Source organism: Oncorhynchus masou, chromosome 27, assembly GCF_036934945.1.
Source record: "Oncorhynchus masou masou isolate Uvic2021 chromosome 27, UVic_Omas_1.1, whole genome shotgun sequence".
Lineage (NCBI taxonomy): Eukaryota > Metazoa > Chordata > Actinopteri > Salmoniformes > Salmonidae > Oncorhynchus > Oncorhynchus masou.
Genome location: NC_088238.1, coordinates 7,646,271 through 7,659,466, shown reverse-complemented (window position 1 = coordinate 7,659,466; position 13,196 = coordinate 7,646,271). Strand labels below are relative to the sequence as shown.

Genomic DNA, 13,196 nt, shown 5'->3' with positions numbered 1-13,196 from the left:
CGGAGCCTGGCCACTGAACATCGGAATATCGGAACACGGAGCCTGGCCACTGAACATCGGAACACGGAGCCTGGCCACTGAACATCGGAACACGGAGCCTGGCCACTGAACATCGGAACACGGAGCAGGGAGCCTGGCCACTGAACATCGGAACACGGAGCCTGGCCACTGAACATCGGAACACGGAGCCTGGCCACTGAACATCGGAACACGGAGCAGGGAGCCTGGCCACTGAACATCGGAACACGGAGCAGGGAGCCTGGCCACTGAACATCGGAACACGGAGCCTGGCCACTGAACATCAGAACACGGAGCCTGGCCACTGAACATCGGAACACGGAGCTTGGCCACTGAACAATACATTATCTGTATTGATCTAGAGAATTGGAATTATGCAGATGAGCTCATGCAGGGTCACATCCCCCTTCCAGCCCAGAGCTGAGTGACCACAGAGCCTGGTCATAAACCACTGATTAATATCCACTGCATCAAACACAGTATACTATACTGCAGAAATACATATATTTATATGTGACTCTGCCATAGTGTAGTTTAGTTGAGTGGTGTGCAGAGCAACATTCATAGTGTAGTTTAGTGGAGTGGTGTGGAGAGCAACATTCATAGTGTAGTTTAGTGGAGTGGTGTGGAGAGCAACATTCATAGTGTAGTTTAGTGGAGTGGTGTGGAGAGCAACATTCATAGTGTAGTTTAGTAGAGTGGTGTGCAGAGCAACATTCATAGTGTAGTTTAGTGGAGTGGTGTGGAGAGCAACATGTTTAGTGTGTGGTGTGGAGAGCAACATTCATAGTGTAGTTTAGTGGAGTGGTGTGGAGAGCAACATTCATAGTGTAGTTTAGTGGAGTGGTGTGCAGAGCAACATTCATAGTGCAGTTTAGTGGAGAGCAACATTCATAGTGTAGTTTAGTGTAGTGGTGTGCAGAGCAACATTCAATGTGTAGTTTAATGGTGTGGTGTGCAGAGCAACATTCATAGTGTAGTTTAGTGGAGTGGTGTGGAGAGCAACATTCATAGTGTAGTTAAGTGGAGTGGTGTGGAGAGCAACATTCATAGTGTAGTTTAGTGGAGTGGTGTGCAGAGCAACATTCATAGTGTAGTTTAGTGGAGTGGTGTGCAGAGCAACATTCATAGTGCAGTTTAGTGCAGAGCAACATTCATAGTGTAGTTTAGTGGTGTGGTGTGCAGAGCAACATTCATAGTGTAGTTTAGTGGAGTGGTGTGCAGAGCAACATTCATAGTGTAGTTTAGTGCAGAGCAACACTGAGACAATAAATTTGATGTGTTGCATGATGTATTTTTCAGATAATTTACATGTGAGCAGTTTGATTGGTTGATTGGTGTATTTACCTGTGAGCAGGTTGATTGGCTGATTGGTGTATTTACCTGTGAGCAGGTTGATTGGTGTATTTACCTCTGAGCAGGTTGATTGGCTGATTGGTGTATTTACCTCTGAGCAGGTTGATTGGTGTATTTACCTGTGAGCAGGTTGATTGATGTATTTACCTGTGAGCAGGTTGATTGGTGTATTTACCTGTGAGCAGGTTGATTGGTGTATTTACCTGTGAGCAGGTTGATTGATGTATTTACCTGTGAGCAGGTTGATTGATGTATTTACCTGTGAGCAGGTTGATTGATGTATTTACCTGTGAGCAGGTTGATTGGTGTATTTACCTGTGAGCCACGCTGCCCTTCTTGATGTCAGAGATGATGAGTGCGTCCCCAGGTTTCCTACTGGATGGAGCTAGGAGCAGAGGAAGAAAGGATGGATGTATGAGACCACAGGATTTTATCATTAACAAAACCACAGGCTTATATCATTAACAAAACCACAGGCTTAAACCATTAACAAAACCAACTTGTGAAAATGGCGTCTCATTCATTCCTTTGGTTGCATTTACACAGACAACCCAATTCTGATTTAAAAAAAAATTCAGATAAGCTCTGAAATAGAGATCTGATGTGATTGGTCAAAAGAGAAATTAGTGGAAAAAAATCTCAGAATTGGGCTGCCTGTGTAAATGCAGCCTTTAAAGTTGATGAAAAGTGTATCAGCCCAAAGTATGGTTGGGCTGAGTGCCTTACAGGAAGGGAGGAAGGGTATCTGTTTTGAGTAAACAACTTCCCTCCCCTCTTCTCCAACCCATAATACTCCCTGTAGTCCTACTCCTCTCCTTCCCTCCCTTATACACCCCTCCCTCCCATCTCTTCCCCTCTGCTCTCCTTCCCCTCTGCTCTCCTTCCCCTCTGCTCTCCTTCCCCTCTGCTCTCCTTCCCCTCTGCTCTCCTTCCCCTCTGCTCTCCTTCCCTCTGCTCTCCTTCCCCTCTGCTCTCCTTCCCCTCTGCTCTCCTTCCCCTCTGCTCTCCTTCCCCTCTGCTCTCCTTCCTCTCTGCTCTCCTTCCCCTCTGCTCTCCTTCCTCTCTGCTCTCCTTCCCTTCTGCTCTCCTTCCCCTCTGCTCTCCTTCCCCTCTGCTCTCCTTCCCCTCTGCTCTCCTTCCCCTCTTCTCCTTTCCTCTCCTCTCTTCCCATGTACTCTACTCCCCATTATATTCCCTCCCTTCTGCTCTCTTTCCCCTCTCCTCTCCTCTTTCCCTCTCCTCCCCTCCTCTCCTTCTCTTCCTTCTCCTCCCCTCCCCTCCCTTCTCCTCCCCTCCCTTCTCCTTCCCTCCCCTCCCTTCCCTTCTCCTCCCCTCCTGTCTCCTCCCCTCCCTTCTCCTTCCCTCCCCTCCATTCCATTCTCCTCCCCTCCCTTCCCCTCCCTTCTCCTTCCCTCCCCTCCATTCTCCTCCCCTCCCTTCTCCTTCCCTCCCCTCCCCTCCATTCTCCTCCCCCTCCCTTCTCCTTCCCTCCCTTCTCCTTCCCTCCCTTCTCCTTCTCCTCCCTTCTCCTTCCCTCCCCTCCATTCTCCTCCCCTCCTTTCTCCTTCCCTCCCTTCTCCTTCCCTCCCCTCCCTTCTCCTCCCCTCCCCTCTCCTTCCCTCCCATCCCCTCCATTCTCCTCCCCTCCCTTCTCCTTCCCTCCCCTCCCTTCTCCTTCCCTCTCCTCCCTTCTCCTTCCCTCCCCTCCCTTCTCCTCCCTTCTCCTTCCCTCCCCTCCCTTCTCCTCCCCTCCCTTCTCCTTCTCCATCCCTCCCCTCCCTTCTCCTCCCCTCCCTTCTCCTCCCCTCCCTTCTCCTTCTCCTCCCCTCCCTTCTCCTCCCCTCCCTTCTCCTCCCCTCCCTTCTCCTTCTCCTCCCCTCCCTTCTCCTCCCCCTCCCTTCTCCTTATCCTGCCCTCCCTTATCCTCCCTTCTCCTTCTCCATCCCTCCCCTCCCTTCTCCTCCCCTCCCTTCTCCTCCCCTCCCTTCTCCTTCTCCTCCTCCCTCCCTTCTCCTTCTCCTTATCCTCCCCTCCCTTCTCCTCCCCTCCCTTCTCCTTCTCCTCCCCTCCCTTCTCCTTCCCCCCCTCCCTTCTCCTCCCCCTCCCTTCTCCTTCTCATTCTCCTCCCCCTCCCTTCTCCTTCTCCTCCCCTCCCTTCTCCTTCTCCTCCCCTCCCTTCTCCTTCTCCTTCTCCTTCCCTCCCCTCCCTTCTCCTCCCCTCCCTTCTCCTTCTCCTTATCCTCCCCTCCCTTCTCCTGTACTTCACTCTATATTGCAGTCTGCTCAACAGTTTCAGTCCACTTCAGTCCATAAACAACCACACATTATCTCCTCATCTCAGCTGACAAAACCACAGTGCTGCCTGTCGTTACTGCAGCTCTTTACCTGACCTGTCAAATTGCCAACTCAGTCCTATTGTAATTCTGCAGGTGCTTTCTGTGTCTGTCTATATGTCAGAGGAGAGACAGGAGAGATGTCTTTTCCGCCTGCTCTGAAAGAGGCACATCTCTGTGTCCCGGGTGTGTTGTGAATGTTAATGTGTGGAAGCCAGGGACTGCTTGGTGTGACGTGGAGACGTCAGCGCTGTGGACGGGGTTAACAGTGGAGGAGATAGAGGCGTTCTGCAGGGAGTCCACGATTTTAACTGGAGGCACGAGAGTAAGACGGTTACCTGTCCAATGAGCGAGCAGGGAGGTAAAGGTGAGGGGGAGGGGCCACCTACAGAACACTAGAGTAAGACGGTTACCTGTCCAATGAGCGAGCAGGGAGGTAAAGGCGAGGGGAAGGGCCAACTACAGAACACTAGAGTAAGACGGTTACTTGTCCAATGAGTGAGCAGGGAGGTAAAGGTGAGGGGAGGGGCCACCTACAGAACACTAGAGTAAGACGGTTACTTGTCCAATGAGCGAGCAGGGAGGTAAAGGTGAGGGGGAGGGGCCACCTACAGAACACTAGAGTAAGACGGTTACTTGTCCAATGAGCGAGCAGGGAAGTAAAGGTGAGGGGGCGGGGCCACCTACAGAACACCAGAGTAAGACGGTTACCTGTCCAATGAGTGAGCAGGGAGGTAAAGGTGAGGGGGAGGGGCCACCTACAGAACACTAGAGTAAGACGGTTACTTGTCCAATGAGCGAGCAGGGAGGTAAAGGCGAGGGGGCGGGGCCACCTACAGAACACTAGAGTAAGACGGTTACTTGTCCAATGAGCGAGCAGGAGGTAAAGGTGAGGGGCGGGGCCACCTACAGAACACCAGAGTAAGACGGTTACTTGCCCAATGAGCGAGCAGGGAGGTAAAGGTGAGGGGGAGGGGCCACCTACAGAACACCAGAGTAAGACGGTTACTTGTCCAATGAGCGAGGAGGGAGGTAAAGGTGAGGGGGCGGGGCACCAACAGAACACTAGAGTAAGACGGTTACTTGTCCAATGAGCGAGCAGGGAGGTAAAGGCGAGGGGGCGGGGCCACCTACAGAACACTAGAGTAAGACGGTTACTTGTCCAATGAGCGAGCAGGGAGGTAAAGGTGAGGGGGCGGGGCCACCTACAGAACACCAGAGTAAGACGGTTACTTGCCCAATGAGCGAACAGGGAGGTAAAGGTGAGGGGGAGGGGCCACCTACAGAACACCAGAGTAAGACGGTTACTTGTCCAATGAGCGAGCAGGGAGGTAAAGGTGAGGGGGCGGGGCCACCTACAGAACACTAGAGTAAGACGGTTACTTGTCCAATGAGCGAGCAGGGAGGTAAAGGTGAGTGGGCGGGGCCACCTACAGAACACTAGAGTAAGACGGTTATTTGTCCAATGAGCGAGGAGGGAGGTAAAGGTGAGGGGGCGGGGCACCAACAGAACACTAGAGACACTAGAGGTATCCACTAAATTAAGAAAGTTACGGCCATTTTGCTACTGTTGCGTGTATAGTATCCTAAGAGAAACCGTGATGTCGACTGGTGGAAAATCCTTCAGGCAAGGCTGAAGAAGGAATTATATTTCTATGGCTACAGAATGAATTATATTTCTATGGCTACAGAATGAATTATATTTCTATGGCTACAGAATGAATTATATTTATATGGCTACAGAATGTATTATATTTATATGGCTACAGAATGAATTATATTTCTATGGCTACAGAATGAATTATATTTCTATGGCTACAGAATGTATTATATTTATATGGCTACAGAATGAATTATATTTCTATGGCTACAGAATGAATTATATTTCTATGGCTACAGAATGTATTATATTTATATGGCTACAGAATGAATTATATTTCTATGGCTACAGAATGAATTATATTTATATGGCTACAGAATGTATTATATTTATATGGCTACAGAATGAATTATATTTCTATGGCTACAGAATGAATTATATTTCTATGGCTACAGAATGAATTATATTTATATGGCTACAGAATGTATTATATTTCTATGGCTACAGAATGAATTATATTTCTATGGCTACAGAATGAATTATATTTCTATGGCTACAGAATGAATTATATTTATATGGCTACAGAATGTATTATATTTCTATGGCTACAGAATGAATTATATTTCTATGGCTACAGAATGAATTATATTTATATGGCTACAGAATGTATTATATTTCTATGGCTACAGAATGAATTATATTTCTATGGCTACAGAATGAATTATATTTCTATGGCTGTAGAATGAATTATATTTCTATGGCTGTAGAATGAATTATATTTATAGCCCTCTGCTGCATTGCAGAAATGTCTTTCCTCCCGGTGAGAGTTGGTTAGCTGACTGTGCTGAATCCCGAATTAGACCCCTTTCCTCAGCCTCGAGCCTACAGGGAACAATGGGTTCCGGTGGTGGTGGTTGGACCAAACAGAGAACGAACGAACGAACGAACGAACGAACGCACGCACGCACGCACGCACGCACGCACGCACGCACGCACGCACACACACACACACACACACGAAATTGCCTCAGGGTACTGTTAGCCATCATTATCATCGTTGAGCCACTGGTCATCTGCCAATTAAATCTCAGCAAATACTAGTAGGTCTGCATCCCAAATGGCACCCTATTCCCCTACAGTCCCACAGGAGCCAGCCACCAGCCCTCCAGTCCTACAGGAGCCAGCCACCAGTCCTACAGGAACCAGCCTCCAGTCCTACAGGAGCCAGCCACCAGCCCTCCAGTCCTCCAGGAACCAGCCACCAGCCCTCCAGGAACCAGCCCTCCAATCCTCCAGGAACCAGCCCTCCAGTCCTCCAGGAACCAGCCACCAGCCCTCAAGTCCTCCAGGAACCAGCCACCAGCCCTCCAGTCCTACAGGAGACAGCCACCAGTCCTACAGGAACCAGCCACCAGCCCTCCAGTCCTACAGGAGACAGCCACCAGTCCTACAGGAGCCAGCCACCAGCCCTCCAGTCCTACAGGAACCAGCCACCAGCCCTCCAGTCTGGCAGGAGCCAGCGCCAGCCCTCTAGTCCTACAGGAACCAGCCACCAGCCCTCTAGTCCTACAGGAACCAGCCACCAGCCCTCTAGTCCTACAGGAACCAGCCACCAGCCCTCGAGTCCTACAGGAACCAGCCACCAGCCCTCCAGTCCTGAAGGAACCAGCCACCAGACCTCCAGTCCTACAAGAACCAGCCACCAGCCCTCCAGTTCTACAGGAACCAGCCACCAGCCCTCCAGTCCTCCAGGAACAAGCCACCAGCCCTCCAGTCCTCCAGGAACCAGCCCTCCAGGAACCAGCCCTCCAGGAACCAGCCCTCCAGCCCTGTAGGAACCAGCCACCAGCCCTCCAGTCCTACAGGAGCCAGCCACCAGCCCTCCAGTCCAACAGGAGCCAGCCACCAGCCCTCATGTCCTCCAGGAACCAGCCACCAGCCCTCCAGTCCAACAGGAGCCAGCCACCAGCCCCCCATTCCAACAGGAGCCAGCCACCAGCCCTCATGTCCTCCAGGAACCAGCCACCAGCCCTCCAGTCCTCCAGGAACCAGCCACCAGCCCTCCAGTCCTACAGGAGACAGCCACCAGTCCTACAGGAACCAGCCACCAGCCCTCCAGTCCTACAGGAGACAGCCACCAGTCCTACAGGAGCCAGCCACCAGCCCTCCAGTCCTACAGGAACCAGCCACCAGCCCTCCAGTCCTACAGGAACCAGCCACCAGCCCTCCAGTCCTACAGGAACCAGCCACCAGCCCTCCAGTCCTACAGGAGACAGCCACCAGTCCTACAGGAGCCAGCCACCAGCCCTACAGTCCTACAGGAACCAGCCACCAGCCCTCCATTCCTACAGGAACCAGCCACCAGCCCTCCAGTCCTACAGGAACCAGCCACCAGCCCTCCAACCCTACAGGAACCAGCCACCAGCCCTCTAGTCCTACAGGAACCAGCCACCAGCCCTCTAGTCCTACAGGAACCAGCCACCAGCCCTCCAGTCCTACAGGAACCAGCCACCAGCCCTCCAGTCCAACAGGAGCCAGCCACCAGCCCTCATGTCCTCCAGGAACCAGCCACCAGCCCTCCAGTCCAACAGGAGCCAGCCACCAGCCCCCATTCCAACAGGAGCCAGCCACCAGCCCTCATGTCCTCCAGGAACCAGCCACCAGCCCTCCAGTCCTCCAGGAACCAGCCACCAGCCCTCCAGTCCTACAGGAGACAGCCACCAGTCCTACAGGAACCAGCCACCAGCCCTCCAGTCCTACAGGAGACAGCCACCAGTCCTACAGGAGCCAGCCACCAGCCCTCCAGTCCTACAGGAACCAGCCACCAGCCCTCCAGTCCTACAGGAACCAGCCACCAGCCCTCCAGTCCTACAGGAACCAGCCACCAGCCCTCCAGTCCTACAGGAGACAGCCACCAGTCCTACAGGAGCCAGCCACCAGCCCTACAGTCCTACAGGAACCAGCCACCAGCCCTCCATTCCTACAGGAACCAGCCACCAGCCCTCCAGTCCTACAGGAACCAGCCACCAGCCCTCCAACCCTACAGGAACCAGCCACCAGCCCTCTAGTCCTACAGGAACCAGCCACCAGCCCTCTAGTCCTACAGGAACCAGCCACCAGCCCTCCAGTCCTACAGGAACCAGCCACCAGCCCTCCAACCCTACAGGAACCGGCCACCAGCCCTCTAGTCCTACAGGAACCAGCCACCAGCCCTCTAGTCCTACAGGAACCAGCCACCAGCCCTCTAGTCCTACAGGAACCAGCCACCAGCCCTCCAGTCCTACAGGAACCAGCCACCAGCCCTCCAACCCTACAGGAACCGGCCACCAGCCCTCTAGTCCTACAGGAACCAGCCACCAGCCCTCCAGTCCTACAGGAACCAGCCACCAGCCCTCCAGTCCTACAGGAACCAGCCACCAGCCCTCCAGTCCTACAGGAACCAGCCACCAGCCCTCCAGTCCTACAGGAACCAGCCACCAGCCCTCCAACCCTACAGGAACCAGCCACCAGCCCATCAGTCCTACAGGAACCAGCCACCATCCCTCCAGTCCTACAGGAACCAGCCACCAGCCCTCCAACCCTACAGGAACCAGCCACCAGCCCTCCAGTCCTACAGGAACCAGCCACCAGCCCTCCAGGAACCAGCCACCAGCCCTCCAGTCCTACAGGAGCCAGCCACCAGCCCTCCAGTCCTACAGGAGCCAGCCACCAGCCCTCCAGTCCAACAGGAGCCAGCCACCAGCCCTCCAGTCCAACAGGAGCCAGCCACCAGCCCTCCAGTCCAACAGGAGCCAGCCACCAGCCCTCATGTCCTCCAGGAACCAGCCACAAGCCCTCCAGTCCTACAGGAGCCAGCCACCAGCCCTCCAGTCCAACAGGAGCCAGCCACCAGCCCTCATGTCCTCCAGGAACCAGCCACCAGCCCTCCAGTCCAACAGGAGCCAGCCACCAGCCCCCCATTCCAACAGGAGCCAGCCACCAGCCCTCATGTCCTCCAGGAACCAGCCACCAGCCCTCCAGTCCTACAGGAGACAGCCACCAGCCCTCATGTCCTCCAGGAACCACCCACCAGCCCTCTAGTCTGGCAGGAGCCAGCGCCAGCCCTCTAGTCCTACAGGAAACAGCCACCAGCCCTCCAGTCCTCCAGGAACCAGCCACCAGCCCTTTAGTCTGGCAGGAGCCAGCGCCAGCCCTCTAGTCCTACAGGAACCAGCCACCAGCCCTCTAGTCCTACAGGAACCAGCCACCAGCCCTCTAGTCCTACAGGAACCAGCCACCAGCCCTCCAGACCAGCAGGTGTCTTCAGTGTACCACTGGTATGTCTACACCGTAGAAGCACTGAGGCCAAATGGCATCACTGGGAGTTCACACCATCCCACTTCTGGCATCATATCAGGCACAAAATAGGAATTGGACATGATAGATGTTTTCAGATTGTCCATAATATTGTTTGTGTGAACATTTAAACATTCCTAAACTGCAGCATAACTGAATGTTCCCCAAAAAATATTTATATATAAAGTTAATTTTGAATCTGTGCTGCATTTCTACTGCTCTGACAAAAAGAAAGTCTAAAAACAAGCCTCTAAAAACAGTCTTATCTCTGACCTCCCTGCCTCTATAGAGACTATAATCTGGCCAATGTCCAAGTGAAGAGGAGTTCAACAGGACAGGATGTGTAGAGAGCTGCAGAGCCCAGCCTTTACAGACTCCTTCAATAGATCAACTATCAGCTACACAGAGACACAGACACAGCAGTACAACTCTTAGAGAAGCCATGAAAGCTCCAGGCTGTGTCCTATCCCCCATTTAGTTAACTCCCTTTGACCCTCTGGGCTCCGGTCCCCTATACTGGGAGTAGGGTGTCATTTGGGGCGCACGCCCAGAGTTCCAGCAAAACAAATGTCACATAAAGAAGCTGACACCCCAGAGAGAGTTGTCGAGCCTCCGGAGAGCCTTTGTAGATCCTCAGAGCGCGGTTCGGTTCGCAGGATGCTGTTTCCGTGTTCTCTCTGTATCACAGACAATAACTCAGCAGAACATCCCCAGTCTCCTTCCTCCGTTTCCCTTTTATCTCTCCCTCCCTCCATTTCTCTCTCTCTCTCTCTCTCTCTCCCTCCCCCATCTCTCTCTCTCCACCATCTCTCTCTCCCTCCATTTCTCTCTCGCTCTCTCTCTCTCTCTCCACCATCTCTCTCTCCCTCCCCATCTCCCTCTCTTGCTCTCTCTCCTCCTCCTCCATCTCTCTCTCTCTCCCACCTCCATCTCTCTCTCTCTCCCTCCTCCATCTCCCTCTCTTTCTCCCTCCATATCTCTCTCTCTCCCTCCTCCATCTCTCTATCCCTCCCTCCATCTCTCTTCTCTCTCTCCATTTCTCTCTCTTTCCCTCCTCCATCTCTCTCTCTCCTCCATCTCTCTCTCTCCTCCATCTCTCTCTCTCTCCCTCCATCTCTCTCTCTCCCTCCTCCATCTCTCTCTCTCTCCCTCCATCTCTCTCTCTCTCCCTCCTCCATCTCTCTCTCTCCCTCCATCTCACCCTCTCCCTCCTCCATCTCCCTCTCTTTCTCCCTCCATATCTCTCTCTCTCTCCCTCCTCCATCTCTCTATCCCTCCCTCCATCTCTCTCTCTCTCTCTCCATTTCTCTCTCTTTCCCTCCTCCATCCCTCTCTTTCTCCCTCCATATCTCTCTCTCCCTCCTCCATCTCTCTCTCTCTCCCTCCATCTCTCTCTCTCTCCCTCCTCCATCTCTCTCTCTCCCTCCTCCACCTCTCTCTCTCCCTCCTCCATCTCTCTCTCCCTCCCTCTCTCTCTTACGGAGTGGGGAAGACGCCTTGGACAGCCCACTGTCCTCACGCCAGCCTGTGGAGAGACACAGTGAATTGCAGAGACAGACGCTGCACGGTTGACAGAGGGAGTGTTAGTTTGGCATGAGATGAGGAGAGACACAGTGAATTGCAGAGACAGACGCTGCACGGTTGACAGAGGGAGTGTTAGTTTGGCATGAGATGAGGAGAGACACAGTGAATTGCAGAGACAGACGCTGCACCGTTGACTGAGGGAGTGTTAGTTTGGCATGAGATGAGGAGAGACACAGTGAATTGCAGAGACAGACGCTGCACCGTTGACAGAGGGAGTGTTAGTTTGGCATGAGATGAGGAGAGACACAGTGAATTGCAGAGACAGACGCTGCACCGTTGACTGAGGGAGTGTTAGTTTGGCATGAGATGAGGAGAGACACAGTGAATTGCAGAGACAGACGCTGCACGGTTGACTGAGGGAGTGTTAGTTTGGCATGAGATGAGGAGAGACACAGTGAATTGCAGAGACAGACGCTGCACCGTTGACTGAGGGAGTGTTAGTTTGGCATGAGATGAGGAGAGACACAGTGAATTGCAGAGACAGACGCTGCACCGTTGACTGAGGGAGTGTTAGTTTGGCATGAGATGAGGAGAGACACAGTGAATTGCAGAGACAGACGCTGCACCGTTGACAGAGGGAGTGTTAGTTTGGCATGAGATGAGGAGAGACACAGTGAATTGCAGAGACAGACGCTGCACGTTGACAGAGGGAGTGTTAGTTTGGCATGAGATGAGGAGAGACACAGTGAATTGCAGAGACAGACGCTGCACGGTTGACAGAGGGAGTGTTAGTTTGGCATGAGATGAGGAGAGACACAGTGAATTGCAGAGACAGACGCTGCACCGTTGACAGAGGAGTGTTAGTTTGGCATGAGATGAGGAGAGACACAGTGAATTGCAGAGACAGACGCTGCACCGTTGACAGAGGGAGTGTAAGTTTGGCATGAGATGAGGAGAGACACAGTGAATTGCAGAGACAGACGCTGCACCGTTGACTGAGGGAGTGTTAGTTTGGCATGAGATGAGGAGAGACACAGTGAATTGCAGAGACAGACGCTGCACCGTTGACTGAGGGAGTGTTAGTTTGGCATGAGATGAGGAGAGACACAGTGAATTGCAGAGACAGACGCTGCACCGTTGACAGAGGGAGTGTTAGTTTGGCATGAGATGAGGAGAGACACAGTGAATTGCAGAGACAGACGCTGCACCGTTGACTGAGGGAGTGTTAGTTTGGCATGAGATGAGGAGAGACACAGTGAATTGCAGAGACAGACGCTGCACCGTTGACTGAGGGAGTGTTAGTTTGGCATGAGATGAGGAGAGACACAGTGAATTGCAGAGACAGACGCTGCACCGTTGACAGAGGGAGTGTTAGTTTGGCATGAGATGTGGAGAGACACAGTGAATTGCAGAGACAGACGCTGCACCGTTGACAGAGGGAGTGTTAGTTTGGCATGAGATGAGGAGAGACACAGTGAATTGCAGAGACAGACGCTGCACCGTTGACAGAGGGAGTGTTAGTTTGGCATGAGATGAGGAGAGACACAGAGGACACGCCATGAGATGTCTTCTCTTCTGGAGAAACACAGTCCTCCTTTGATATGGCAGCATGATGGACTTTCTTACAAAAGTAACAGTCAATCCTCTTAAATCCTGTCTTTATGATTCCGGCTGCCTTCAGTACCTCTCACAGACACCCAGTAAAATCTCTCTCATTCTCCTACTAAACTTTTCCTTTCGAGAGGGACAATCAAATTGATAATATCATAGAACTCCGTTTTTTTGGGGTCAAATCCCTTGCAGAGCCCAGAGGAATGGTAATGGGATTTTATTGCTTTTCAAAGAGCTTGTGATTTTAGAAACAAGTGGAGGTTTTAGATAGAGGCTTAGAGAGAACCTGGACAAGCTGCAGGGAATCTATTGGGGAAGTAAGCAGTATATATCATCTGGAGAAAATGTCAGCCTGACTGGGGGTACAGCGTCGTACGGGTTTGACCGGGGCAGGCCATCATTGTAAATAAGAATTTGTT

At 52.6% G+C, this 13,196-nt stretch overlaps 1 protein-coding gene across 1 annotated transcript in view; it reads right to left on the bottom strand.

Moving 5' to 3' along the window:
• Positions 1-13,196, bottom strand: part of LOC135516572 (glutamate receptor-interacting protein 1-like) — a 233,758-nt gene that overhangs the window by 51,570 nt on the left and 168,992 nt on the right. The window contains 1 exon segment of the mRNA XM_064940922.1: positions 1,690-1,759. Within this exon segment, the coding sequence (XP_064796994.1) occupies positions 1,690-1,759 (70 nt within the window).